General features: G+C 44.0%; 2 protein-coding genes across 11 annotated transcripts in view; one reads left to right on the top strand and one right to left on the bottom strand.

The window, feature by feature from the left end:
• RBM33 (RNA binding motif protein 33) overlaps nt 1-17628 on the bottom strand; it is a 193186-nt gene extending 175558 nt beyond the window's left edge. For 6 of the 7 annotated variants that reach the window (XR_012233418.1, XM_073581585.1, XM_073581582.1 and 3 more), the window contains exon 1: nt 17451-17627. Coding sequence is in view for 6 of the 7 variants with exons in the window: in XM_073581585.1 (XP_073437686.1) it covers nt 17451-17469 (19 nt within the window). In the remaining variant the exon portion in view is untranslated. Of the gene's footprint in view, nt 1-17450 lie in introns of all 7 variants that reach the window. The other variant, XM_073581583.1, reaches the window with a different exon arrangement.
• Nucleotides 17629-17644: 16 nt separating this feature from the next.
• The window catches only part of CNPY1 (canopy FGF signaling regulator 1), a 183699-nt gene continuing 174046 nt past the window's right edge, over nt 17645-27297 (top strand). The window contains exon 1 of one of the 4 annotated variants that reach the window (XM_073581589.1): nt 17645-17790. In XM_073581589.1, coding sequence (XP_073437690.1) covers nt 17653-17790 — 138 coding nt within the window. In that variant the 5' untranslated portion in view covers nt 17645-17652. Of the gene's footprint in view, nt 17931-27297 lie in introns of all 4 variants that reach the window. The other 3 variants (XM_073581588.1, XM_073581592.1, XM_073581591.1) reach the window with 3 other exon arrangements.

The raw sequence follows: 27297 nt of genomic DNA, 5'->3' as shown, positions 1-27297 counted from the left end.
CATTCAGAAACACTTAGAAAACGTTACAAAAGCATGAAACATTAAAGGAAGATGCCATCGGCTTTATACTACACAGCTCATAACAGCCAAATACATTGCAAAATATGAACAATTTTCAGTTTGGTAACATTATACTCGCTCTTCCCGGTGTCTCAGGTGCTCCATTGGCCGTATATGTTGCTATTCTGGTTTACAATTGCAAGGTGGGCTGCTAGAACGATGTTTGGTCTAGCTAAAACAAATCTGTCACCAGGTTACAGGTTACCCTATATTTACCCTCTACGTTATTTAAAACATCTTAGACTTGACTGGGCAGGTGTAGCTAAAATCCATGAAAAAAAAAATTTCCATGATAAACGCAGCTGCATACTGTACTCGAGTATAAGCCGAGGCACTTAATTTTACCACGAAAAACTGGGTAAGCTTATTGACTCGAGTATAAGCCGGGTATGCATGGTCCCCTCATCCCTGTCCTGGTATGCATGGCTCCCCCGTCCTCTCCTTGTATGCATGGCTCCTTATCCTTGTAAGCATGGCTCCCTGGTCTCTGTCCTTGTATGCATGGCTTCCCCATCGCTGTCCATGTATGCATGGCTCCTTATCCCCTATCCTTGCATGCATGTTACCTATTAAAAAAAAAAAACAAAAAACAACAAACATCCTACTTACCTTGCCTGCGTGCCCTCAATGCATCTTGCTGCGGCGCCAACAGCTCTTCCTGCCGAGTGATCACATGGCCCCGCACATTAAGGTAATGAATATTCACTCCACACCTATGGTAGTGGAGAGGCAAGCATATTCATAAACTTAATGAGCGGGGCCACGTGATCGCTCGGCCGGAAATGCTGCTGGTGCCGAAATCAACGAGATGTAGCAAGGGCGCGCAGGAAGGCGAGTAGGATGTCTTCTGGACGCCGGCAGCTGTGGGTGTCATGTGCACGCTATACGAGAAATGAATATTCATTAGTCTTTAGCAGCGGGCACTGTTACAGTCGCAGCCACCGCCTCCTGCCTCTTGTGACCCGCTGCTCCCCCTCCCGCCCTCTGGGACAAATGACTAGTGTATAGGCCGAGGGTGGCGCTTTCAGCACAAAAAAATATATGCTGAAAAACTCGGCTTATACAAGAGTATACGTTGTTTTAATATTAGGGAAACTTTCTAGAAGGCTGTTACAATCATTTGGCCATGGATTTCCAAAGTTAATTCACCAGCCTCATCAAGTTGAAGAACCATTTAATAATGTATGCAGTTCAGAAAGTTAAATCTGAAGACAGATCTACTTTAAAAGGGAAGTTGTAAGGCTCCCCAAGTTTCACACAATGTTAAATTGGCCTATTGCTGCATTAGGATGAGATCTTTCCCTGCTGTGCAGGTCATTACACCTTCTGGATATGTGCACTGTGCAGGTACAGTCAGGGAGCTTTCACTACACAGGCCGCAAAACTCAGCGAATGTAGCACACACGGCCAGTGAAGGAAAGATGTCAATCACGAACAGAGGAGCCTGGGCCACCAGCAAATATCAGATGTGTTGGGGTAATGTTGGACCCTCTCTAGGGATGAGTGAACGGTGATACTCGCGAGTATCTGGGTGTCCAGATGTGCTAGGTACTCGAGGAGAATTGACCAGTTCTGGAGTTCAAACTCAAATCCCTGACCCTCAGGTTTGGTGCCTGTTTTGCAGCCAATAAGTACGACACCATCATCAGAGCAATGATCCTGCTTCTGTGCCTACTTAAACAGTTGCTGCTGACAATAAACAAAGCTTTGCACATGCGGACCAGGTGAAGATGGAGGGAGACAAGAAACAGGAAGACACCACCCAGCCCAACCTCATCTCATCTGCTCAGCACGAATTGGGTAATAGTGAGGACGTGGAGGAACAGAAGCTAGCTGATAGCAAAACAGATATGACAGACTCACCATGATAGACTAATGCTACAAAGAGAAACTTGTATCTCTCCTTCCTGAGGCAGAGAGGACTACTAAAATGGTGCTATAGAAAAAGGCCAATGTGGAAAATATGTTGGAAAAATTCCCATCAGACAACACTAGTGGCAAGCTTCCTTGCCCAACAAAGGAGGAGAGGAACGGGAGAAACACCAGGTACAACAGAGTGACTGGTACACTGTCAAAGGCCTGGGCCAATTTCATGATACCCTCCCAGCATCAAGGCCCTGATTACCGGGTAATATCTGGCCACCAAAACCAGCGTACCCGCTAATTCTTCTGCCACCTTCAGCTATTGGGTCTCAAAGCTGGACAAATGGCATGAGCTGTCCCCTCTATGCCTTGGAGGTGTTCTGCTGCCATGCCGCTAGTGCCTTGTCTGAGTGGATTTTTAGTGCCGCCAGTAAGAGGTGGGGAAAAACGGACAGGCACTTTTGCCTATCAACAGAAAGTGCCGACAGGTTCACCCTGATAAAAATGAACAAAGCTTAGATTAGCCTCAACTTTTCCACACCACCAGATGACAGCAGCACATAAAGTGATTTTAATCTTCAATATTTTAATGAGGCCCTCCAGTTGTTGCCTTCCAAGATGACTGTAGTGACTTCTTGTTTTTCTACTATGCATTGTGAGCAGAGCTTTTATGAGTGTAGGAGTACCATAACTACACTTTGTTCACAATATTTGAATGAGGGACTACAGTTGGTCCATTGAATGGTGTAAGAATGACCCTGCTTGTAATTTTTGGAAGGCTTTGCACTTAGTGCATAGCCTTTATGAGTCTAAGAGTACCACTACATGACAATTTGAAGAAAAGGTGTATGAGGCCCTTATTTATGTTTAATACAAGATGTATCAGAGTCCCTCTTTCGTCACATTTTTGGCAGTTCTTGCTTCCTTCATAAATTACACTGACATTTCCAATTTAACAAAAATTTCAATTCTGGTTTACTTACATTATTTTTTAAATCCATTCTAAATTTTGTCTTATATAGAAGTCGTTTTACAAGAAAAAGCGTTAACATTTTTTACTGTAAACTCCAGTTTCTCATCGATTTTGAATGTTTGTCACTCCCCATGCTGTTCGCCTTCCATTCAGCACTTTTTCCATCCATTTCAACATTTTCACTGCCCCCATACCTCCTTATAGGGTCTGCGGGAAAAATGCTTGGATTTCCCATTGACTACGATTATACTCGTTACTTGAAACAAGCATCAGAGCATTAGAAAATGCTTGGTTCGAGTAACAAGCATCTTAGTGCATGCTCACCTCTAATCCTCACCATTGAGTCCTAAAAGTAGGACAAATGTTCAACCAAACGGTCGTCCGGAAGCTATCCTGAGTGTCTACTATATACAAGAGTGCTCGAACTTCCGAGTGTGCCTGTGTTCCCATTGAGAGAGCCACTGCATGATATCTAAGGCGGCTGCTTATAGGGATTGTCTAGCCTTAGGCTTCAAGTCTGCAGTAACCCTATGTGACTGCAGACTTATAAATCCTCACATTGTGCATGCTGTGAGAATTTTGAGGTGACGGGAGCAGGCGGCCAAGTGACTGCAAGTATGAGATTTGTATAATTCCAGCCACATGCCAACTAGACTGTGTCTGGCCTTGCTCAATACACTTGGTTTAAGCAAGGCAGCACCCATCCAACAGGCACGTGACCTTGTACATGCTAATCATTGCTGCGGTCACGCGCCCTACTCTCCTGGAGAATCTTCACAGCATGCAGTGAACGCAATGTGAGGCTTTACAAGTCTGCAGTCACATACAGTGAATGGAGGCTTGTAGCCCAAGGATGGACAACCCCTTTGACTCAGGGAAAAAAAGAAAAAAAAACAGTCTGAAATTGGACACGCCAGATCCTTAGCGCCCCCAAAAATCATGGCGCAAAAAATAAAAGTAACAATTGCTGGTTTGGTTCATTCTGTGTCTGAAAAAAAACTAGATAAAAAGCAATCAAAAAATATTATACCTCCCAAAATGGTACAAAAAATCTGCGACTCGTCCCACAAAAAATAAGCCCTCATAAATCTCTGCTCGCTAAAAATATAAATTACAAGCTACAGCTCTAAGAATATGGCAACGAAAAATACCAAAGAATAAACCCGCCTCATCACTTATACCGCAAGGTGAACAGCGCAAAAGTAAAGATAAGAACTACTCTTGTACTGCTGTCTATGTCAATTCTACCTCCCCAAAATCGGAATAAGGCTCGGCTCACATTTATCCTGTGCTCTTCGCTGAGCGCTTACGTCAGGGTTTTCATGTAAATTCCTCAAAACCCAGACGGAACCACTCACTTATGAGGCAGATGGAGTCACTTTGGACTGGTCTGTGTTCCAGCGGCATCCCATCATAAAAGGCATCTTTTTAGCAAACAAGTGTGGGCGACCACAGATCTGTGCTCGCCTAAAACGATGGACACCATTGGACCAGACACAAAACGGAGTACGAAGTGTCTCTATCTGCCTCATGGTGGGTGGTTCCATTGATGGTTTCATCTGAATTGTGTTTCTGTGGGATTTACATGAATATCCCGACGTAAGTGTTCAGCATAGAACCCAAGAATATGATCCAGCCTTATTCTGGAAGAAACTGAAAATTATGTACCCCAAAACATTACCAATAAATCTTTTAAGTTATCCCACACAAAACCAGCCCCCACTCAGGTAAGTTATCTGTCACTGGAACTATAGGGGGTTCCCACGTTACTGGTAGAAGACAGACTCTGGAAAAACTACATGGCTCCCACTCCCTAAAATAAAATCCAGTTAATTCTGTACACCCAAATACAAATGTCCCCCTCATTCTGAGCCCCAATGTGCCTAAACCCCAAGTGGTGACTAGTGTTGAGCATTCCGATACCGCAAGTATCGGGTATCGGCCGATATTAGCGGTATCGGAATTCCGATACTGACTTCCGATAGTTTTGTCATATCGGATTCCGGAATCGGAAAAAGCTGTGTGGGAAATTCCCACGCAGCAATGGCATAAAGTGAGACTAGGGACTTTTTTTTTTTTAAGTGGCGGAGGAATACAGTGCGGAAGGATACCTACCTTCCGTCATTGGATTCCTGCAGCCCGTAGAGAGCGGTCGCATCGGCTGATGCTGCAGTTCTCTACCCAAGATCGTCGTGGGACACACTCGTGGACTGCTTCGGATCATGGGTGAGTATTTTTGTGGTTTGTTATGTTAATATTTATTCCGTAAAAGACAATGGCTTCGGGGAACAATGTGACAAGTATTGGTAAGTAAGTTACTATATGTTATATGTACTGTATGTCTATGTATGTATTGTATGAATGTATTGTATGTAGCATGCATGTAGCATGTATGTAGTATGTATGTAGTATATATGTATGTATGTAGTATATATGTGGTATGCATGTAGTATATATGTGGTATATATGTGGCATGCATGTAGCATGCATGTAGCATGCATGTAGTATATATGTGGTATGTATGTAGCATGTAGTATGCATGTAGTATGTATGTAGTATGTATGTAGTATATATGTAGTATGTATGTAGTATGTATGTAGCATGTATGTAGCATGCATGTAGTATGTATGTAGCATGTATGTAGCATGCATGTAGTATATATGTGGTATGTATGTAGCATGTAGTATGCATGTAGTATGTATGTAGTATATATGTAGCATGTATGTAGCATGTATGTAGCATGTAGCATGTATGTAGCATGTAGCATGTATGTAGCATGTAGCATGTATGTAGCATGCATGTAGTATGTATGTAGTATGTATGTAGCATGTAGCCTGTATGTAGCATGTATATAGTATATATGTGGTATGTATGTAGTATATATGTAGTATATATGTGGCATGCATGTAGCATGCATGTAGCATGCATGTAGCATGCATGTAGCATGCATGTAGCATGCATGTAGCATGCATGTAGCATATATGTGGTATGTATGTAGCATGTAGTATGCATGTAGTATGTATGTATGTATGTAGTATATATGTAGTATATATGTAGTATGTATGTAGTATGTATGTAGTATGTATGTAGTATGTATGTAGCATGTAGCATGTATGTAGCATGCATGTAGTATGTATGTAGCATGTATGTAGCATGCATGTAGTATATATGTGGTATGTATGTAGCATGTAGTATGTATGTAGCATGCATGTAGTATGTATGTAGTATATATGTGGTATGTATGTAGCATGTAGTATGTATGTAGCATGCATGTAGTATGTATGTAGTATGTAGCATGCATGTAGTATGTAGCATGCATGTAGTATGTATGTAGTATGTATGTAGCATGCATGTAGTATATATGTAGCATGTAGTATGTATGTAGCATGCATGTAGTATATATGTACTATGTATGTAGCATGCAGTATGTATGTAGCATGCATGTAGTATGTATGTATGTAGTATTTTTTTTTTTTTTTTACATTCAACACATTAGCCGGATGATGGGACTACTACTGTCCCATCATTGGCTAATGTGTCAATCACTGTCATGGTAGCAGGCATCGCCCGATGGGACTTGTAGTCCCATCGGACGATGCCTGCACGGACCCCCGGACATCAGCGCAGCCCCACGGCAGGCCGGCACAGCCCCCCGGCAGGCCGGTACAGACCCCCACAGGGTGCACAGACCCTGGGCAGTCCGCACAGCCCACCGGCAGGCCGGCAGAGACCCCCGGAAGGCCCGTACAGACCCCCGAGAGGCTGTACAAGGGCAGGAAAGGGTTTTTCCAATTCCGATACCGGAAGTCTCAGACTTGAATGGGACTTCCGGTATCGGCATCACCGATACTTTTTTTTTAAAGATCGGCCGATCCATTCCGATCCGATATTTTGAAGTATCGGACGGTATCGCTCAACTCTAGTGGTGACATGTTTGGCATTATTGTAATGGAGAGAAGGCACTTAAATTTACGCGGTGTGTGTCGCTAGAAGCACAAGCTGGGTACAATGTATGGGGACACAATGTCTGGGTACTAGACTGGCAGATTTGCAATTCTTCAGAAAAAAAAAAAAAACCTGGCATGGATGTTACAAAAAAAGTCACTGCAGCCGTAGATGAATTCATTGAGAGGTTAAGTTTCTACAATGGGGTCATTTTTGGGACTTTTCTGCTGTTCAGGCACCTTTGGGGCTCCACAAATGTCGCCAGCAAACTATTCTAGCAAAATCTGTGCTCCAAAAGCCAAGTAGCGCTCCTTCCTTCTCATCCCTGACGAATGGCCTAACTAATTTCTGACAACATATGGGCAGCACTGCGTTTGGGAGAACTTGCGCAATATATTGTGAGGTCTAGTTTCACCTATTAACCCTTGCGTACCTGATTTTACCACTGAAATGTCATATAATAATAAATAATAATATTTATATAGCGCCAACATATTCCCTTGGCACCTATGCGTTCAAAATACTCGCTACACCCCTAGATTAATTTCTTGAGGTGTTTAGTTACCAAAATGTGGTCACTTGTGTGTGTGTGTGGGGGGGGGGGGGGGGGGAGGTTCTGCCGGTTTCAAATTTCTGGAGCTCTTCAAATGCGACATTGTGTTTACAATCTATCCCATGCAAATAGCGCTCTTTGCTTTCCTAGCCCTGCGCCCAAGTTTTTGACCACATATCGGGTATAGTCACGTTAGGGAAAAATTGCACAAATTATGGGGTCCATTTTCTCCTACTATCCATTGTGAAAATTACAAATTTGGGGCGATAACATTTTCGTGAAAAAAAAAAAAAAAAATTAATATGATGACCTGATGTCATCAAATTCGGTATTGTACCTGTGGGTTTTAAATGCTCACTATACACCTGGAAAAAATCCTTGAGGGGTGCAGTTTCCAATTTGAGGTAACTTGTGGGGGGTTTTCATTGTTTAGACACATCAGGGGCTCTCCAAACGCGACATGACACCCACAGGCTATTCCATCAAAGTCTGCGTTCCAAAACATCACTCCTTCCTTTCAGAGCACTGCCATGCATTCAAACAGTTTTCCTCCACATATGTGGTATCGGCGTACTCAGGAGAAATGGCACAACAAATTTTGGGGTCCATTTTCTCCTGTTACCCTTGTGAAAATAAAATTGGGGCTAAAATGTAATTTTTTCATTTTCACAGCTCGACCTTACAAACGTCTGAAGTATCTGGGGGTTCAAGGAGTTCACTACACATCTAGATACATTCCTTAAGAGGTCTAGTTTTCAAGATGGGGGTCACTTGTTGGGGGTTTCCTACTGTTTAGGCACATCAGGGGCTCTCCAAATGAATCATGGCGTCTGCTCTCAATTCCAGCCATTTTTGCATTAAAAAAGTCAAACAGTGCTCCTTCCCTTCCGAAACCTGTTGTGCACCCAAATAGTAGTATTCCACCACATAAGGCCTGTTTCACACATCCGTTTTTTGGCGTCAGTGAAAATCCGCCAATTTCCAAAAAAAACGATCCGCCAAAAAAGGGGCGGATCCGTTTTTTTCACCCATAGGCTTACATTAGTTACGGATCTTGACTGACGGTCATCCGTCACACCCGGTTTTTGACGGATCCGCCAAAATTTTTCAGTCTCCCGGGCGGATGGGACGGACACTGCAACGTTTTTTTGGCTTGACGGTCCGCTATTCTTAACTGCGCCTGCGCGGAAGCTTTGCTCCAGGAACACTTTTAACCCTCAAATGCCATTCCGGGACCAAAAGAAAATCTCTCTCTCTCCGGGCACGGGTTCCTTTAAAATTCAACCTTCGCCGGATGTGTATGAACAACGGTCCGGTGCCGCACGTTGCTGTCGATCCGCCGACGGATCCGTTTTCCACCATTTTCACGGTTTACAACTTATCTGTAAAACGGGTGTGTGAAACAGACCTAAGGGGTATTGGCATTATGTCACGAAAAAAGAAAATATTCTCAGAATCAGTGGGAGCCGTTGAAGTGTTCCAGTCCCACTGGTCAGATTTCAACTATTGGGCCTGGTCATTAAGGTCAAAATTGGCTCGGTCACTAAAGGGTTAACACGGCTTCTTTCTTCTCATATCTCATGACCTTCAGCTGTTAAATTTGGTACTCCCTGTTCTCAGACCTTCCCTTCTAACTGAAGATAATGCCAGAATGGAGGAGAAACATGAAAGCAAAAAACCCAAAGGATTATCCACATCAAGGTATCAGGTTGTAATCAGTCAATCACTGCGGATAATTAGCATAATCAATGACAGAGAATCGTCATGATAGCATCTGATAGCATATAAACCTCGCAATGTCATGAATAGTCATTCTGCCCCTTTCGCAGGACAATTATTATTCATCACATATATACATTTATGTATTGATTACTTGTCAGCATGGTATAGGCTGCTGATATGAATGGAGCCATGTGGGACCTGGGGAGCGTCTTGTAAAAAAGGATTGCACCGATATAAAACCACTTATGTACAAATTCACCCAGCCTTAAGGAGGTCCCAGGCGTATCTTAGCTTATAATCACCTACAAAAGAGTATGTCCACTACATCGGCATTTTAATCAAGACTCACATCGCAGCATTGGTCTTATGGGATAAAGGTTTATGGGAGGGGGATGGCAGCGTTCAAGGATCCGCTCTCAAGCCAAATAATAGAGCAGCAACTTATTAAAAAGGTAACAGAATAAAACATTAACATGAAAGAGATGACAAATTACAAAACATCCATAAAGGATAACTACTTTCAAACAACTTTTCAGAATAAGCTGTTCAGCGTGTACACGAGGTATAACACCATTTCTTGTCATTAAAAATACTTCTATTTTACCAGTTTTCCCCTCTCCAGCGATCGTTTTTCAATGAACTCTAAGCAGGTGGAAGTAGACTATCTGCTAACATGCTTCCCATGCACAGAGGATGTCGCCTCTTCATTCCTTAGTTATCACACAGACAGAATCAGCAGCACAGAGTGGATTATACAAAAGCACTGAGCTGTGTATATATGAAACGAGTCTAACAATTTGTGTGTGTAAAGGTACTGTCACACTTAGCGATGCACCAGCGATCCCGACCAGCGATATGACGCGGTCAGGATCGCTGGTGCATCGCTAAGTGGTCGCTAGCGAGCTGCCAGAGGCAGATCAGCGACATTGCTGGGGACGGGGGTCGCTACTTACCTGTCACACTAGGCGATCCTGCATCCTCCCACCCGGGTCCACGCTCGTCTCTCCACAGGAAGCTGACGACGAGAAACAGTCCTGGACGTTCTCGCGCGATCAGCGATAACCAGCGGGGGAGCGGGTCGTAGGTATCAGACACAGCGATATCGCTATAACGTCACAAGTTATAGTGATATTGCTAGCGATATCACTTAGTGTGACATGCCCTTAAGTAAAGGCTTTTTTTGCCCACTCTTCATAAAGACCACCCCTATGGAGTGTACGGCTTATTGTGGTCGTATGGACAGATACTTCAGTCTTTGTTGGTAACTCGACGGCTTCTTCAGGGTTACCTTTGGTCTCTGCGCTGCCTCTGATTAATGCCCTCCTTGCCTGGGCTGCGAGTTTTGGTGGTACTGTGTTCTTTCCATTTGATGATAATGGATTTGATGGTGCTCGTGAGATTGGGATATATATTTTTTTTTTATATAACCCTGACATATACTTCTCAACAACTTTGCCCCTGCCTTGTTTGGAGATCTCCTTGGTCTTCATGGCGGGGTTTGGTTAGTGGTGCCTTTTGCTTAATGGTGTTGCAGCCTCTGTGAGTTTTCAGAAAAGGTAAAGTGTATACACTGACAGACCATGTGACACTTAGATTGCGCACAGGGGGACTTCTTTTGACTAAGCATGTGACTTATGAAGGCAATTGCTTGCACCAGAAAATGTTAGGGGCTGATTCGCAAAAGGGGTGACTATATATGCACACGCAAATTAGTTATTTGATCCCATAAATGAAATTCATGCCTCTATTTTGCTCACATCACTAATTTTGACTTTTTAGTGCTGATGCATCACACACAAATCGGATTACAAAACTATTTAAACACAGGTTGTAATGTAACAAGATAGGTAGAAAGCCAAGAGGGGTGAATACTTTTGCAAGCCACTATATCTAGGACACTATTTATATCCAAATATTTCCTCCATTAATACGGGTATATTGTGCCATCACCACAGGACAGCACTGTATAAAAGCATAATACCCATTTGTGTCTATAGTGTAAGTAATATCAGCCAATAATCCTTGGGATTTCCAAGTGGACTGACTTTGGGCACCATGATGCAACCTACGTAGCTGCTTGTGCCTTGGAGATTCGCTCTGGTGGGAAATCAGAGGTAAACTCATTTAAGAGAAGACGTTTCAAAGCAAATCCATTGGGGGAAAAGCAGCAAGAAGTGAAAACCCTGTCATGAGCTGATAAAGATGATTCAGCCACCACTACAGCAGATAAAACAATGGCATTTCAATTGAGTTGTAGAAAAATGTCCCTGCAAGGGCGACTTCAAACTGAGCGAGAACGCCAACATCAGGGAAAGAGAAGATCGAGTCAGATCTACCCCCGCCAGTCATCTCTGCCATGGTGGAGCGTCTCATCTGATCCCCAATGTATAGAAAGCTAAATGCTCACCACACTTGCCACCCCCATGCCCAGCAAAGTCGCCAAGAGAAAAGATGTACTAGAAAATCGCATCAATTAACCATGAAAATGCTGGATTATCAAAAAGTCATTAAAAAAAAAGAACAAATTTTAACGCTACAACTTTATAGCTCATTCAGTGAAACTTCCTAACTGGTCTGGAAAATTCAACAGGATGGCAATAAGGTCAGTAAGAATACGGCGATCCCAAATCTTTTCACATTACTTTTGTACAATAAACTGGAGAAAAAAAAAAACAACATTTATTTTCGGGACTGTGGGTCGCAATAATTTGAAAGCCACAAGTTTCACAATTTTCATTCAGCAGAGGGTATCTTTGGTGTGACAAGCAGTGGTTTTCATTAGTGCCATTTTGAGGTATGTGACTTTTTGATCACTTTTTATTAATTCTTCAGGAGGCAAGAAAACAAAAAAAAAAAAAACAATTACTGGTCAGCATAAAGGTCATTTTATCTTTATTCTTGGTTGATATGATCACTATAATACCATAATGCATGCAGGTTATTTTCATGTTTTGCTATTTTTATCCCCTTCTCGACCTATGACGTATTCAGTATGTCGTAAGTCGCCTCCCCCCTTTGATGCAGGATCTGACACGTGATCCACCCGTGGCCGTTATGTTAAAATTTTAGATTTCTTTTTTACCACTTAAAAAAGAATCTATATATGTTTGGTATCTGCAAACTTGTAATGACTTGAAGAAACAATGACAGATCAGTTTGGGCATTTAGTGAACATGGTTAAAAAAAAAAAAAAAACACACACAACAAAAAGAATTTTAAAAATTGCGGATTTGTAGTTTTCTTGCAATTTCACCGCAATTAGAATCCCCCCCCCCTGTTTTTCAGTACATTATATAGTAAAATCAATTGTGTAGTTCAAAAGTACAACAACAAAAAACAAGCCCTCACATGGCAATATTGATGTAAAAAAAAAAAAAAAGTTGTGGCTCTGGGAAGAAGGGTAGAAAAAAATGAAAACACTTAAGAAAAAAAAAAAAAAAATCCTAAAGGTGGTGAAGGGATTAAACAAGAAATCATCTTAAAAAAAAAAATAATTTTGGTCACCATATTCTGATACCTATAACATTTTTAATTTCTCTGTGGATGGAGCTGTATGTGGGCTTGTTTTTTGTGTGACTGGCCGTCATGTTACTGATGACGCTTTTCGGTACATACGTTTTGATCTCTGATTTTTTTTTTTGGTAGTAGGCATGAACAGAAAACATTACAAAAAAGTGTAAAGGGGGTTTTACACTAAGCAATATCGCTAGCAATATCGCTAAAACGTCACTGGTTTTGTGACGTTATAGCGATATTGCTAGCGATATCGCTATGTGTGATACTTACCTCCGACCGGCTCCCCCGCTGTCCATCGCTGATCGCGCGAGAATGTCCGGCTCCATTTCTCGTCGGGCGCTTCCTGCTGGGCTTCCTGCTGTGACGTCCAGCGACGCGTGGAGGCGGGCGGGAGGACGCAGGATCGCTGTGTGTGAATGGTAAGTATCGTGCGCTGCGTCGCTGCTGCATCGCTGTGAGATCTTTCTGTATGAAAGCTCACTAGCGATCATTTAGCGATCCTGACCGGGTGGGATCGCTGGTTGGATCGCTGGTGCATCGCTAAATGTAAAAGGGCCTTAAAACAATTTGAGATTTAGTGTTCAGTGCAATTTAATTGACTTTATTGTGAAAGTCACTATCATTAAGCTACTAAATTTACACCTTAATGTTGTTATACCCAATATGCTTGGCCCCGATAAAATAAGTATCTCACCTCCCATGTCAGCGTCATTCCAGCAGTGTCGGCACTGGTTGTCCTCGGGACTCCCGTTCTGTTGTAACACGCGGTGCCTGATCAGCGCCGGCATCACTGCTCCCACCTTCTGTTGAATTGAACATGAAGAGAAAGTCTGATCAGCTGCAGTCTGGACTTTCTCTTCCTGTTCAATTCTTATGAAAGAGGGGGACAGTGACGCCAGCGCTGATTGGGCGTCGAGGTCACAAAACACCACACCAGAGCTCTGGGGAGAGCGAAAATCGACAAGGAGTGAACGGCGCCAGCACGGAAGGAGGGTATAGGCTTTTTTTATTTTATTGGGGCTTAACATTTAGATCAAAAAGGGGTTGTCCTGCAATCCTTTTAAGTGTAATGGGCCTGTTACACTAAGCGATATCGCTATAACGCCACTGGTTTTGTGATGTTATAGCGAAATTGCTAGCGATATTGCTATGCCTGATACTTACCTCTGACTGGCTCCCCCCGCTGGTTATCGCTGATCGCGTGAGAACGGCCTAGGCCGTTTCTCGTCGTCAGCTTCCTGCTGGGCTCCCTGTGGCACCGACGAGCGACGCGTGGACGCGGGCAGGAGGACGTCAGGATCGCCGCGTCTGACAGGTAAGTAGCGACCCCCGACCCCTGCGATGTCGCTGGTGAGATCTGCCTGTGTGGCAGCTCACTAGTGACCACTTAGCGATGCACCAGCGATCCATATCGTTGTCGGGATCGCTGGTGCATCACTAAGGGTACCGTTACACCTAGCGACTCACCAGCGATCCCGACCAGCGATATGACGCGGTCAGGATCGCTGGTGCATCGCTAGTGAGCTGCCACACAGGCAGATTTCACCAGCGACATCGCTGGGGACGGGGATCGCTACTTACCTGTCAGACGCGGCGATCCTGCGTCCTCCCGCCCGGCTCCACGCGTCGCTCAACGTCACAGCAGGAAGCGCCGCAGGAAGCGCCGCAGGAAGTGACCAACGAGGAATGATCCAGGAGCTTCTCGCGCGATCAGCGATAACCAGCGGGGGAGCCGGTCGGAGGTAAGTATCACATGCAGCGATATCGCTAGCAATATCGCTGCAACGTCACAAAATCTGTGACTTTACAGCGATATTGCTAGCGATATTGCAGTGTGTAACGGGGGCTTAAGTGTGACAGTACCCCAAGCCCGATAGTGGGAGATTACTTGCAATCCAGATGTACAGTTAAGCCAGTTTGTGGAAAGGTGTTAAAAGGGGTTGTCAGTGCATCTAATAATTAAGCTTTATCTTTTGGATAGGTTATCAACACCAGATAGGTGCAGGTACGGTCCCGACACTCCAAATTCCAGCATTTAATGGACCTGAACATCAGTTCTGTTCAGTATCTAGCGACTGCAGCCGAGAACTGTTCTCTTAAATAGCAGCGGATGAATGGATTTGTGCTAATAACAGCTGATCAGTGGGGGTACCAGGTGTCGGACCACAAAAATCTGATACTGATGGGCCATCCTATGGATAGTCTTTATAAGATGCCCAGACAACCCCTTTAAACTCACAAATTTTTTTTTTTTTTTTTTTTACAAATGTGTATATGTGCAAGCAATGCAGCATGCATGTGTTACTACATTCACTCACTGCCACCTTCTCTGGAATCCAGCATAATTCTGCTTCTGAATCAAGTCACCGGTCTTCAGACTCTCGGGGTCTCTGTGTGACCCTGAAGTCTCTTTTACAGTGTAAGGCTATAGTGTCAGATCGAGGCCACAAACACTTACATTGTAACGGAGATTTCCAGCTCATGTATAGAGCGGAGAGAGCCGGAGAGTCTGAAGAGCGGTGATGTCACTCAGAAGAGGAGATGACCGGCGCTGGATCCTGGAGAAAGTGGCGGTAGGTGAGTGTATTAATACATGCACACTACATTACATGCAATTATACACAGATTAAAAAAAAAAAAAAAAAAACTTTATAGGAGCGATTCTATAACCTGCAAAACCATTGAACTGACATTTCCCCGGCATTTGATAATTCAGCACATGATAGCAGTATAATCACAGAGGGGTGTTATTTGACACATTAATATATATTTATTGGTGAAGGTTTTATATGCGCTTTACATACAGCTGCAATCAAAAAATATTCAACCCCCATTGAAAATTTGGCTTATTAGCAAAATGTAAGAATTTTCGCAGTTGGCAATAAACCAAGCACGGGGTTAACAGAAAAAGTTGTTGCGTTTAGCTATTTACATTTTATTGGGTTTATTGCAGACAATGTGAACATTATGATAAGAATCCTAGTTTGCGACGGGGGTCGATTAAGTAATAGTAAATGTACTTTTCTAGGACTATCCAATAAACTATATCTAGCACCAGTTAAACTTTGCTTTTAGAGAGGAGCATTTCGTTTCGCATTGACCCAGAGTTCGTTCCGGTCTTCCGTTGAAGGTAGGAAGCACCAGCGACCCTCAGTGTACCAGGCCCAGACGTGAAAACCATCTGCCACGGAGGCAGGACTGGATGACAGACCATGGCGGTGTAAATTGTATGGCTTGGTTCTACTTACTGCATAAGATTATTGATGGCAAATGTTTGGCGACATTGGGTGGTGTCTGGTATTACAGCTAACCTTCACTGAAGTGAACAGGGCTGAACAGCAACACCACTAACAACCAGATGACCAGTACGGTTTTTGGTTAACCACCTTTTAGGTAGACCATTAAGATTTTCCCATAAGTGCGTAGGATTTGGAAACCAAAGCAATTTTGCCAGCAAAATAACGAAGTTGCGCTCCCCAAGGCATGACATGAATGCCTATAACCTTATATCAAGTTCCCTTCAATATCGAACCTACACGCTTGCAAAGTAGACCGGCTCGTTTCTTCCTCTCTCAGTACTGTAAAGGAGAGAGGATATCAGAGCAGAACCAACTACGTCATTAATCTCGCCTGAAGGGGTACATTCTACTCCAAAACGGGTAGCAATAAATTGAAAGATTTGTATACTTATTGCCTGGATGAAGCTTTGTCAGCGGCAGCGCCCAGAACCCACCACACTCCTCTCCTATACTTGTCATGTACTCTCTGCATTTACAATTTGGTGCAAGTACAGTGGCCGGAGCAATAGCCATGATTGGATTACACATCACTCTTCAGGTAGTTGTGCAGCACACAACCTGATCAGGTGAGCAACCAACCCTCCAACTCACCTGTCACCCACGGTGCGCCACTTATTACTCTCTGAAATACTGGTGATCACGTGACATAAGCAATGTCATGTGATCACTGCAGTCAATCAATCAGCAGCTGATCGTCTGCAGCCTTCACTGTACAATCAAACCAAAATAAAAGTGCTTCTTCCTCCTTGATGGATTAGTGAAGGCTACAATCAGCTGATGATTGGCTGAAATTGTGACATGATATCACTTATGTCATGTGACCACCAGGAGACAACACACAGCGTGGAAGTAAGGAGTTGGTCCAGGAGGTAAAGCAGTTACTCCATCTCATGCTGTAATGTTGAGCAATAAGGGGGTTGTCAACCTTAAAAGGGGCTTTTTTGACTGGTGGGGTCCATCCTTTGATGCTGCCCCTGAGCTGGAGAACACAGTACAGTCACCCTGGTGCCATCGCCCGCTGCCATGGTTAGACCTAGCCACGGCGCGGGACGCCGGCGACCTAGCCACGGCGCGGGACGCCGGCGACCTAGCCACGGCGCGGGACGCCGGCGACCTAGCCACGGCGCGGGACGCCGGCGACCTAGCCACGGCGCGGGACGCCGGCGACCTAGCCACGGCGCGGGACGCCGGCGACCTAGCCACGGCGCGGGACGCCGGCGACCTAGCCACGGCGCGGGACGCCGGCGACCTAGCCACGGCGCGGGACGCCGGCGACCTAGCCACGGCGCGGGACGCCGGCGACCTAGCCACGGCGCGGGACGCCGGCGACCTAGCCACGGCGCGGGAATTGTGCGTTGATTAAGGGAACGGTCGATTTATTCTTTTATATATCTGAAAACCCCTTTAAGGCCCAAAGAAACAGTGGTGAGCGCAGGGGATTGCCACATACACTCATCACAGGCCTCAGTATCACCACAGCCATACACAACAGGCCTGGGAGCTCCTCGACGTCACCTACCTTCCAGCATAGCGGCCATGCTGCTCCCGAGCCCGCCCTAGGACATAGACTCTGTGTGAGAACGGACCCTCTTTCAGCGCGGTGCTCCCGAGCCTGGATCACGGCACAATACCGGGCGAGCGACGGCAAAGGCGGAGGAAGATCAAGCAGCAATCACAACATGGCCGCCGTCAGCGAGCGCTCCCCCGGCCCGCCATGCATTATGGGTAGTAGAATGAGGACGGCGTCAACACAGCGGCGAGGGGCGGGGCTAGCGATGCGCGCTCTGGAGGTGACTGTGACCGCGCATGCTCGGGGTAGTGGGGACGCGCTCGACACCTCTAGTGAGTGGACGTCTGAGGTGAGCACCAGGCGCCTCAGTATTCGGCGCAGCCTCACATGCTGCGAGCAGCCCGGGGGGACGGAGGTAATGGCGCTCTGTGACAGTCGGGGAGTTTCTATAAGTTATACAAACCAAGAAACAACAACAAATGGCCGCAGGTGTACAGCGCGATATGGTTTGTGTGCTCGCTCTGCTGCCGTCAGTCATGTGTTTTCTATGGGGAGAGTGAAGTCAGCCGCTGCCTGACCTGTCTTACCTCCCGAGGAAGCAGACGACGAGACCTTCTTACTCATGTAGGGGCTGTCCGGTTACAAGTCTGCAGCCATTATGTCATTATGTGACTTCAGACATGGGAATTGTCACCGTGCGGCGCTGTGTACACTCCGCATTCTCCAGCGACTGAATGCCGCTAGTATACATTCGGTCATGTGCCGACTAGACGTGCATGGCCTTGCTCCATGCAAGCCTACTGAGCATGGTCTAGTCTGACTGTGGCCAGATGGCTGCAATTCGCATACTTGTGGTTACATGACTGCTGCTCCAGCATCCGGGAATCCTCACCGTGTGCACAATGGGAAAACACACATCTGCAGTGACATGACATTAGTGACAGCAGACTTGTATGATAAGGCCTGACAACTCATTTAAAGGGAATCTGTCACCCTTTTTTTTTCGTCTATGAGCTGCCGGCACCACAATCAGGGGCTTATCTACAGCATTCTGTAATGCTTTAGATAAGCCCCCGATGTACCCTGAAAGAGAAGAAAAAAGAGTTGGGTTATACTCACCCTGGCGTCCGGTCTGATGGGTGTCGCGGTCCGGCGCCTCCCATCTTCTAACGGTGAAGTCCTCTTCTTTGCTGCCTGTCGTGCCTCCGGCACAGGCGCACTGCAGTATTCTGCTCTGCCCTCAACAGGGCAGATAAAGCACGCCTGCGCCGGAGCCACGACAGGAAGGAAAGAGGACAGCATCGTATGAAGATAGAAGGCGCCGGACCGCAACACCCATCGGACCGGGACCGCCCCTGGGTGAGTATAATCTAACTTGTTTTTCAGTTTACATCGGGGGGGGCTTATCTACAGCATTACAGAATGCTGTAGATAAGCCCCTGATGGCGGTGCCGGCAGCTGATAGGGCTAAAATGGGGTGACAGATTCCCTTTAAAGGTGTTCTCTAGGAGTATGATACTGTTGACCTGTCCTTCCAATTGGTCAAGGATACCAGATCTGTTGGGGGGCGAGATTCAGCTGTGAATGGAAACTGTGATCAGAGGCAGAACGTCGCCTCTCTCTGGACTGTGGCCCTTGATTAGAACTGCATCTCCGCTCTTATCTTATATGCAGCAAGCTCCAGTTCTCACCAGCGGCCACTACAGCACTGTTGTGGCTCTTGCATTGTTTACATCTGTCTGGAACTGATGATAGGGGTGGGCGTCCTACCGAAAGGTTTCGCTGACTTTTATTTAATATGTAGGGGAGGAGACATTGGCACACGGTTTGGACTGTCCAACTGAGTTATTTTTCTTTGGGGGTGAGGGGGGTTTTTCAGAAAGAAGCCTCAACAGTAATGACACAGAGTTCAAAATGAACTCATTTTGCACTTTTTTCTTTTTATTGAGGCGTACAGAAAAACGTAGTAGATGAGAATAAAAAAAAAAAGTGCAAACAAAACCATTTTGCGCGCTGTGTCATTGTACTCTAAGGGTGCTTTCGGGACATACATCCGAAATCCCCCTCACAATGAGGTCCAGACGCATGCGCCGATGGGGCCATAGCCTGGATGTAGTAGACTGCGTCTGAGTGTCCTCCTTCTGGAGGCTTACACTCTCGAAATGATGCACGGCAGAGTGCACACTTGCTCTGCCATAACCATTACGGCCTATGGCCTCGTCAGCACATATGTCCGGACCCCATTTTGTGGAGGATTTTGGAGTTATTCCCCGAAGGGGACACAGAATGCAATGTGAAAGCACCCTAAGGATCCTCAAAGAAGAATAATATAAGGATGCAGAGTTATACAATAAAAGCAGATGTGAACTAAAATTAATTTTTTTTTTAATAACACAATTATCTTACTAACAAAACCAGACAAGATTTGTATATACAAAGTGTCCAAAAAAAGCCTCATATCCAGGGCTGTGGAGTCGGTAAGCCAAACCTGTAACTCCGACTCCTCAATTTCCCTTACACCGACTCCCATATATATTGTTTATATTTAAGTGAAAAATTTATTGTAGTACAATGTGAACATCAGACATTTAATCATTTCTATGATCCAATAATCAAGATATTTAGATAGAACAGAATATCTATTTATTGGAATACAACTTTAGAACACAAAAAACTGTAATAAATTGTAATTATGTAATACACTGTATAATATCGATTACATATATACAGTACAGACCAAAAGTTTGGACACACCTCATTCAAAAAGTTTTCTTTATTTTCATGACTATGAAAATTGTAGATTCACTCTGAAGGCATCAAAACTATGAATTAACACATGTGGAATTATATAATTAACAAAAAAAGTGTGAAACAACTGAAAACATGTCTTATATTCTAGTTTCTTCAAAGTAGCCACCTTTTTCTTTGATTACTGCTTTGCACACTCTTGGCATTCTCTTGATGAGCTTCAAGAGGTAGTCACCGGAAATGGTCTTCCAACAGTCTTGAAGGAGTTCCCAGAGATGCTTAGCACTTGTTGGCCCTTTTGCCTTCACTCTGCGGTCCAGCTCACCCCAAACCATCTCGATTGGGTTCAGGTCTGGTGACTGCGGAGGCCAGGTCATCTGGCGTAGCACCCCATCACTCTCCTTCTTGGTCAAATAGCCCTTACACAGCCTGGAGGTGTGTTTGGGGTCATTGTCCTGTTGAAAAATAAATGATGGTCCAACTAAACGCAAACCGGATGGAATAGCATGCCGCTGCAAGATGCTGTGGTAGCCATGCTGGTTCAGTATGCCTTCAATTTTGAATAAATCCCAACAGTGTCACCAGAAAAGCACCCCCACACCATCACACCTTCTCCTCCATGCTTCACGGTGGGAACCAGGCATGTAGAGTCCATCCGTTCACCTTTTCTGCGTCGCACAAAGACACGGTGGTTGGAACCAAAGATCTCAAATTTGGACTCATCAGACCAAAGCACAGATTTCCACTGGTCTAATGTCCATTCCTTGTGTTCTTTAGCCCAAACAAGTCTCTTCTGCTAGTTGCCTGTCCTTAGCAGTAGTTTCCTAGCAGCTATTTTACCATGAAGGCCTGCTGCACAAAGTCTCCTCTTAACAGTTGTTGTAGAGATGTGTCTGCTGCTAGAACTCTGTGTGGCATTGACCTGGTCTCTAATCTGAGCTGCTGTTGACCTGCGATTTCTGAGGCTGGTGACTAGGATGAACTTATCCTCTGCAGCAGAGGTGACTCTTGGTCTTCCTTTCCTGGGGCGGTCCTCATGAGAGCCAGTTTCTTTGTAGCGCTTGATGGTTTTTGCCACTGCACTTGGGGACACTTTCAAAGTTTTCCCAATTTTTCGAACTGACTGACCTTCATTTCTTAAAGTAATGATGGCCACTCGTTTTTACTTAGCTGCTTTTTTCTTGCCATAATACAAATTCTAACAGTGTATTCAGTAGGACTATCACCTGTGTATCCACCAGACTTCTGCACAACACAACTGATGGTCCCAACCCCATTTATAAGGCAAAAAATCCCACTTATTAAACCTGACAGGGCACACCTGTGAAGTGAAAACCATTTCCGGTTTATACCTCTTGAAGCTCAAGAGAATGCCAAGAGTGTGCAAAGCAGAAATCAAAGCAAAAGGTGGCTACTTTGAAGAACCTAGAATATAAGACATATTTTCAGTTGTTTCACACTTTTTTTGCTAATTATGTAATTCCACATGTGTTAATTCACAGTCTTGATGCCTTCAGAGTGAATCTACAATTTTCATAGTCATGAAAATAAAGAAAACTCTTTGAATGACAAGGTGTGTCCAAACTTTTGGTCTGTACTGTGTGTGTGTATGTATATATATATATATATATATATATATATATATATATATACACACTATGACTTATCTCAGCTAAGACAAAGCCTAGATCCTCAGGCTACATTCACACTATGGGCGTAGCCAGGATCAAACCTGGGGGGGCAGAACCTCATGCTGTTCCGCAGAATTTCATACTGCACACCTCAGCTGCTGCATACCCCTACACTTGAAAATAAAGCCTGCACCTTAAGAATATGTGGTGATGAATGCAGTCTATTTATTCCAACTATCAGTTGATTTTACTGAAGACGAGCAATGCCTGTCCTGGGCATCCTTTTGGGCAGCTATGAGGTGTCCCTGACTGGTGCTGAAAAAAAAAAGGAGTGTTAGTCTGTGTGCTATCCGGCTTTCATTCTTTTTAGTACAGATATGATATGGATACAGAGAGAGCAGATTTCTAATCTGCTTTTGCTATTGAAAACAATATCTGAGCTCAAAAACCTTTCAGGTGATATAAATCCTACAAAAAAAACACGGAGATATGTTCCAAAAAGTAAAATAAAATATACACTTTATTGTTGCAAGCACATAAATAATTGTACAAGATACAGACAAGTGACAAAAATGCTCATACAAGGCTCACATGTGGTAACCACTAGCAACACCCTATATAGCAGATTGGGTAATATACATATGAAGCAATGAATCTCAATGCTTCCAATACATTCATATCATAAGGATAATGTATATGCATAGTGCATAGGCCACCATGTAGAGAAAAACAGAGCTATCACACTCAAAAAGATTGGTTTGATAAAACACAGTGAAAAAAAGTTAATAACATACCCATAAAGTAACTGCAGGTGAGCGCGGCACTAGAAGGAGCAGCCCCGACACGCGTTTCGCGTGGGCTTCCTTGGGGGGGGCTGTGTATGTGTTGAACATATGGGCATTTTATGTAGGGGATCCAGGTGTACACAATCCTCAGCGCCATTATCGGCGCATGTGCAGTGTTAAGCAAGACACCATGAATCAACGCCCAACAGCCGCCCATGTGACCGGAAGGCAGAGGGAAATCCCTCATGAGGTCAATAGCCTCCCGTGTCACCGCTAGCCGCCGGAGAGTTGAGTCAGAGGAGCCGCCACACTGGGCATGCGCTCACACTGAAGCCGCCATCTTTCATAGGGGCAGAAGAAAGGGCATAGATATCGCAATATCTCATGTTACTAAAAACAATAATATAGTGAATGTGACTATCAATTGTGATAGTTGGGGCCATAAAAAGAGTACACCCCTACTAAACAGACCCACAAAAATACAATTATGTAATTAAAGATAATATATATACAGATTATGTATATAAACAGATGTGTACATGTGAAATATATGAAATGTGAATATTGAGACTATATTAATAAAATCACAAAATAAAAAAAAAATGTAAGTGACAAAATATGTAATACATATATATATATAAAGTGATAATACATCAACATAAAAATCTACAATAAAAAACCCTCCCTATAAAATATTCAGCCCAATTATGGAAAGACCGCTTCAGGATTGCCGTATCTTGAATAGCCAATTATTCTGAATCCAATCACAAAATACCTCGAACATCAGACAATGATGGAATGGGTGCAATGAGCAAAAGTACTAAATGGACAAAAAAACAACAACACACAAATTAAAATCCAAAAAATTGGGACATAATCCATATTAGAACTACTGACAAGAAAGAAGCGAAACTCAACTGCTCGTTCAGGCCTAGGGGACTCATAGTCCCCAAAACAATGATCCAACGGCATTCCACCTGTGCCAATAGGCGCTTCATATCCCCACCCCTAATGCCACATCTAATTCTGTCAATCCCAAACACCCGCAAGTCACTGGGATTACATTTATGATGTATTTTAAAATGTTGTGGAACTGTTTTTAGAAGTGCAATGTCCTCCACCTTCTTTGCTGCTAGAATATCTCTGACATGTTCACGAGTGCGAATTCTCAATTCACGTGATGTCAGGCCAACATACAAAAGATTACAAGTGCGCTTTGCCACATAGACTACAAATGTAGTACTACATGAAATATACTCTGTAATTTTAAAATCTCTTTGGCCATCAGCAGACATAAAGGATGTGGTACGGACATAATTTCGGCATGCTAAGCAATCTCCACAGGGATAAAAACCCCATTTCCGTTTGCCAGCTCCGAAGGGATCAGGTTTTTTGGGGACATAATGACTCTGTACCAGAATATCTCTCAGATTCCTACTCCTCCTGGCCGTCATAAGGGGAGAATCTGAGAGATATCTGGACAGCGCCTGGTCAGTTTTCAATATTGGCCAATGTCTTTTAAGAATCGATCTCATAGTCTCCCACCTATGATTAAATGTAGATATAAACCGAATTCTTGAATCATCTTTTTTGACCTTCTTGTTCGTTGCGAGTAGTTCAGTCCGTTTAGAATTTCTCGCTCGATAATATCCTCTCTTAACACTCCTCTTAATATAATAATAATAAATTTTATTTTTATAGCGCCGACATATTCCGCAGCACTTTACATTTCAGAGGGGATTTGTACAGACAATAGACATTACAGCATAACAATAATCACATACAGTAGATTATAACAAATACCAAGAGGAAAGAGGGCCCTGCTCGCAAGCTTACAGTCTATGAGGAAAGAGGGAGACACGAAAGGTGGGTGGTAACAGTTACCCTGATTGTATGGACCAGTCATAATGTTAAGTGTGTAACAGTACAGACACAGAGGGCTAATGGAGGCATAAAGCATGTGGGAACATGATGCGGGGAACCTGGTTATGGTAAAACTTTTGGCTCTGCCACACAGGGATAGATTAGGTTAATGTGTTGGGGTGGTAGGCCAGTCTGAATAAATGCGTTTTCAGGACACGCTTAAAATTGTGGGGATTGGGGACTAATCGTATTGACCTGGGAAGTGCATTCCAAAGAATTGGCGCGGCACGTGTAAAGTCTTGGAGACGGGAGTGGGAGGTTCTGACTATTGAGGATGCTAATCTCAGGTCATCAGCAGAACGGAGGGCGCGGGTAGGGTGGTATACTGAAACAAGGGAGGAGATGTAGGGTGGTGCTGAGCCATGGAGGGCTTTGTGAGTGAGGGTAATAAGTTTATACTGAATTCTGGAGTGGATGGGTAGCCAGTGTAATGACTGGCACAAGGTAGAGGCATCGGTGTAACGATTGGTGAGGAATATGATCCTGGCTGCAGCATTCAAGACAGATTGGAGGGGGGAGAGTTTGGTAAGAGGGAGACCGATTAGAAGAGAGTTACAATAGTCGAGACGAGAATGAATAAGAGAAACAGTAAGAGTTTTTGCAGAGTCAAAGGTAAGAAAAGGTCGAATTCTAGAAATGTTTTTGAGGTGCAGATGACAAGAGCGAGCCAGTGATCGAATGTGGGGGGCAAAGGAAAGCTCGGAATCAAGTATGACCCCAAGACAGCGGGCCTGTTGCTGGGGAGTAATAGTGGAACCACACACAGAAATGGCAATGTCGGGTATTACTCTTACTATATCCTCGCGCTTGAAATCTCTCCCCAAGGTCCATAGATTGACGCTCGAATGTCTCCTCAGTAGTACAAATCCTCCTCATCCGTAAAAACTGTCCAATAGGAATCGCTCCAATTGTAGAGCTCATATGGGATGAGGAAGCATGGAGGAGAGCATTCACGGATGTTTCTTTCCTAAACACATCAGCATGGATTGAGCCATCACTCTGGACAAGCAAATTGATGTCTAAATAAGAAATCATTTTCATGTGATAACTGTATGTGAGTCTGATGTTGAGGCTGTTGCGATTCAATTCCCGCATAAATTCATGTAAATGGTCAACAGTACCTTGCCAAATGAATAATATATCATCTATAAATCGGTACCACCCCAGAATGTGGGGAGCAGCCTGTACACCCCCCTGGAAAATGCCCCTCTCCCAGAAACCTAGAAAGAGGTTAGCATAGGAGGGCGCACAGGCCGCCCCCATAGCGGTGCCCCTACTCTGAAGGTAGTACCGGTCCCTAAAGGTAAAGAAGTTATGAGTAAGAATGAATCGCAAGAGCCTCAGCACCAGGCACCTGACATCCACATCAATATTGCTAGATTCCAGGAAGAATGAAACCGCTTCAAGTCCATCATCATGGCGGATGGAGGTATATAGAGCCTCAACATCCGCCGTAACCAACAGCATGTCTGGCTCAAGAATAACCCCATCCAGACGCCTCAGGACGTCAGTAGTGTCTCTGACATAGGAGGGCAACGCTTCTACTTGTGATCTAAGATAATGATCAATAAATTTACAAATCGGATCACATAGCCCTCCTATGCCAGAGACAATTGGACGCCCCGGAGGATTAAGAGCATCTTTATGGACCTTGGGGAGAAGGTAGAACGTTGGAATAATAGGATTTTTGACTACCAATCCATCAAATAATCTCTTGTGAATGGTTCCCACATCAAGTGATTCCTCCAAGATCTCCAATAATTCACTCTGAAATTGGGAAAGCAGATTCTGAGAGAGTAATTCATAGGTCTCTTTATTGCGTAATTGTTTAAACGCCTCTTTCTCGTATTTCTCAATGGGCCAAATGACCACGTTCCCCCCCCCCCTTTATCTGCTGGCTTTATAACAACATCATGTAATTCTTTCAAAGCATCCCTCTGAACCACAGTCAGATTGTCCCTATTCCCTTTATTGGAAATCGTTTTTAAATCAGCAGAAACTAATCTAGTAAAGATATCCACTTGTGGACAAAGAGAAAAAGGGGGGAACGTGGTTGATTTAGCAGAAATCGGAGGAAGAGAAATACCTGAGGGTAAGTCCGCAGATTCATTTTCCAAATCCTCCAATATAGAGATGGCCCCTTGTTCAGCAATACTCAAATTCTCTGTTGTAGACCGAGAATGCAACTTTTTCAACACAAGTTTTCGTGTAAATAGGTGCAAATCTTTCAATGCTGTAAAATAATCATAATTATTACATGGAGAGACCGAGACCCAAGACTTCCTTCTGAGGTGTAGTCAGAATATGACGAGATAAATTAATTACCTCTAGAGTATTATTCTTAGGTCTCTTGTCTTTCTGAGGTGATATTACTTTCTTCCTCTTATTGCCAAATCTAGTTGTTCTCTGCCATCGATCTTTACCATCAAATCTGTCAGACCCCATTTTATTTATATCAGATGTTCCTGGTCTCTCATCCACAGAAGAAACAGGTGAAAAAGAAACAGATCTTGCTCTGGATGTGGATCTCCTATTAGGTTGGATCTCCATCTATATACCCGATTATTTTGGGCATCCATTGTGTCTCTTTGATATTTCATGGACTTAGAAACAATTTCTTTTTCCCATTTCTCAATTTCATTATAAATCTCATTTTTGAAATTAACACTGGTTTCAGAAGTGAGGTTTTCATTAATCTCATCTTGAATAAGGTTAAGATCCTTATCAATCTCATTAAGAGTAACCTCATTATTAGAGATTAGTAATCCC

The sequence above is a fragment of the Dendrobates tinctorius genome, unplaced genomic scaffold, assembly GCF_039654945.1.
Source record: "Dendrobates tinctorius isolate UK_male_01 unplaced genomic scaffold, ASM3965494v1 ptg000070l, whole genome shotgun sequence".
NCBI classification, from domain to species: Eukaryota; Metazoa; Chordata; class Amphibia; order Anura; family Dendrobatidae; genus Dendrobates; species Dendrobates tinctorius.
This window is presented reverse-complemented; position numbering and strand designations above follow the sequence as displayed.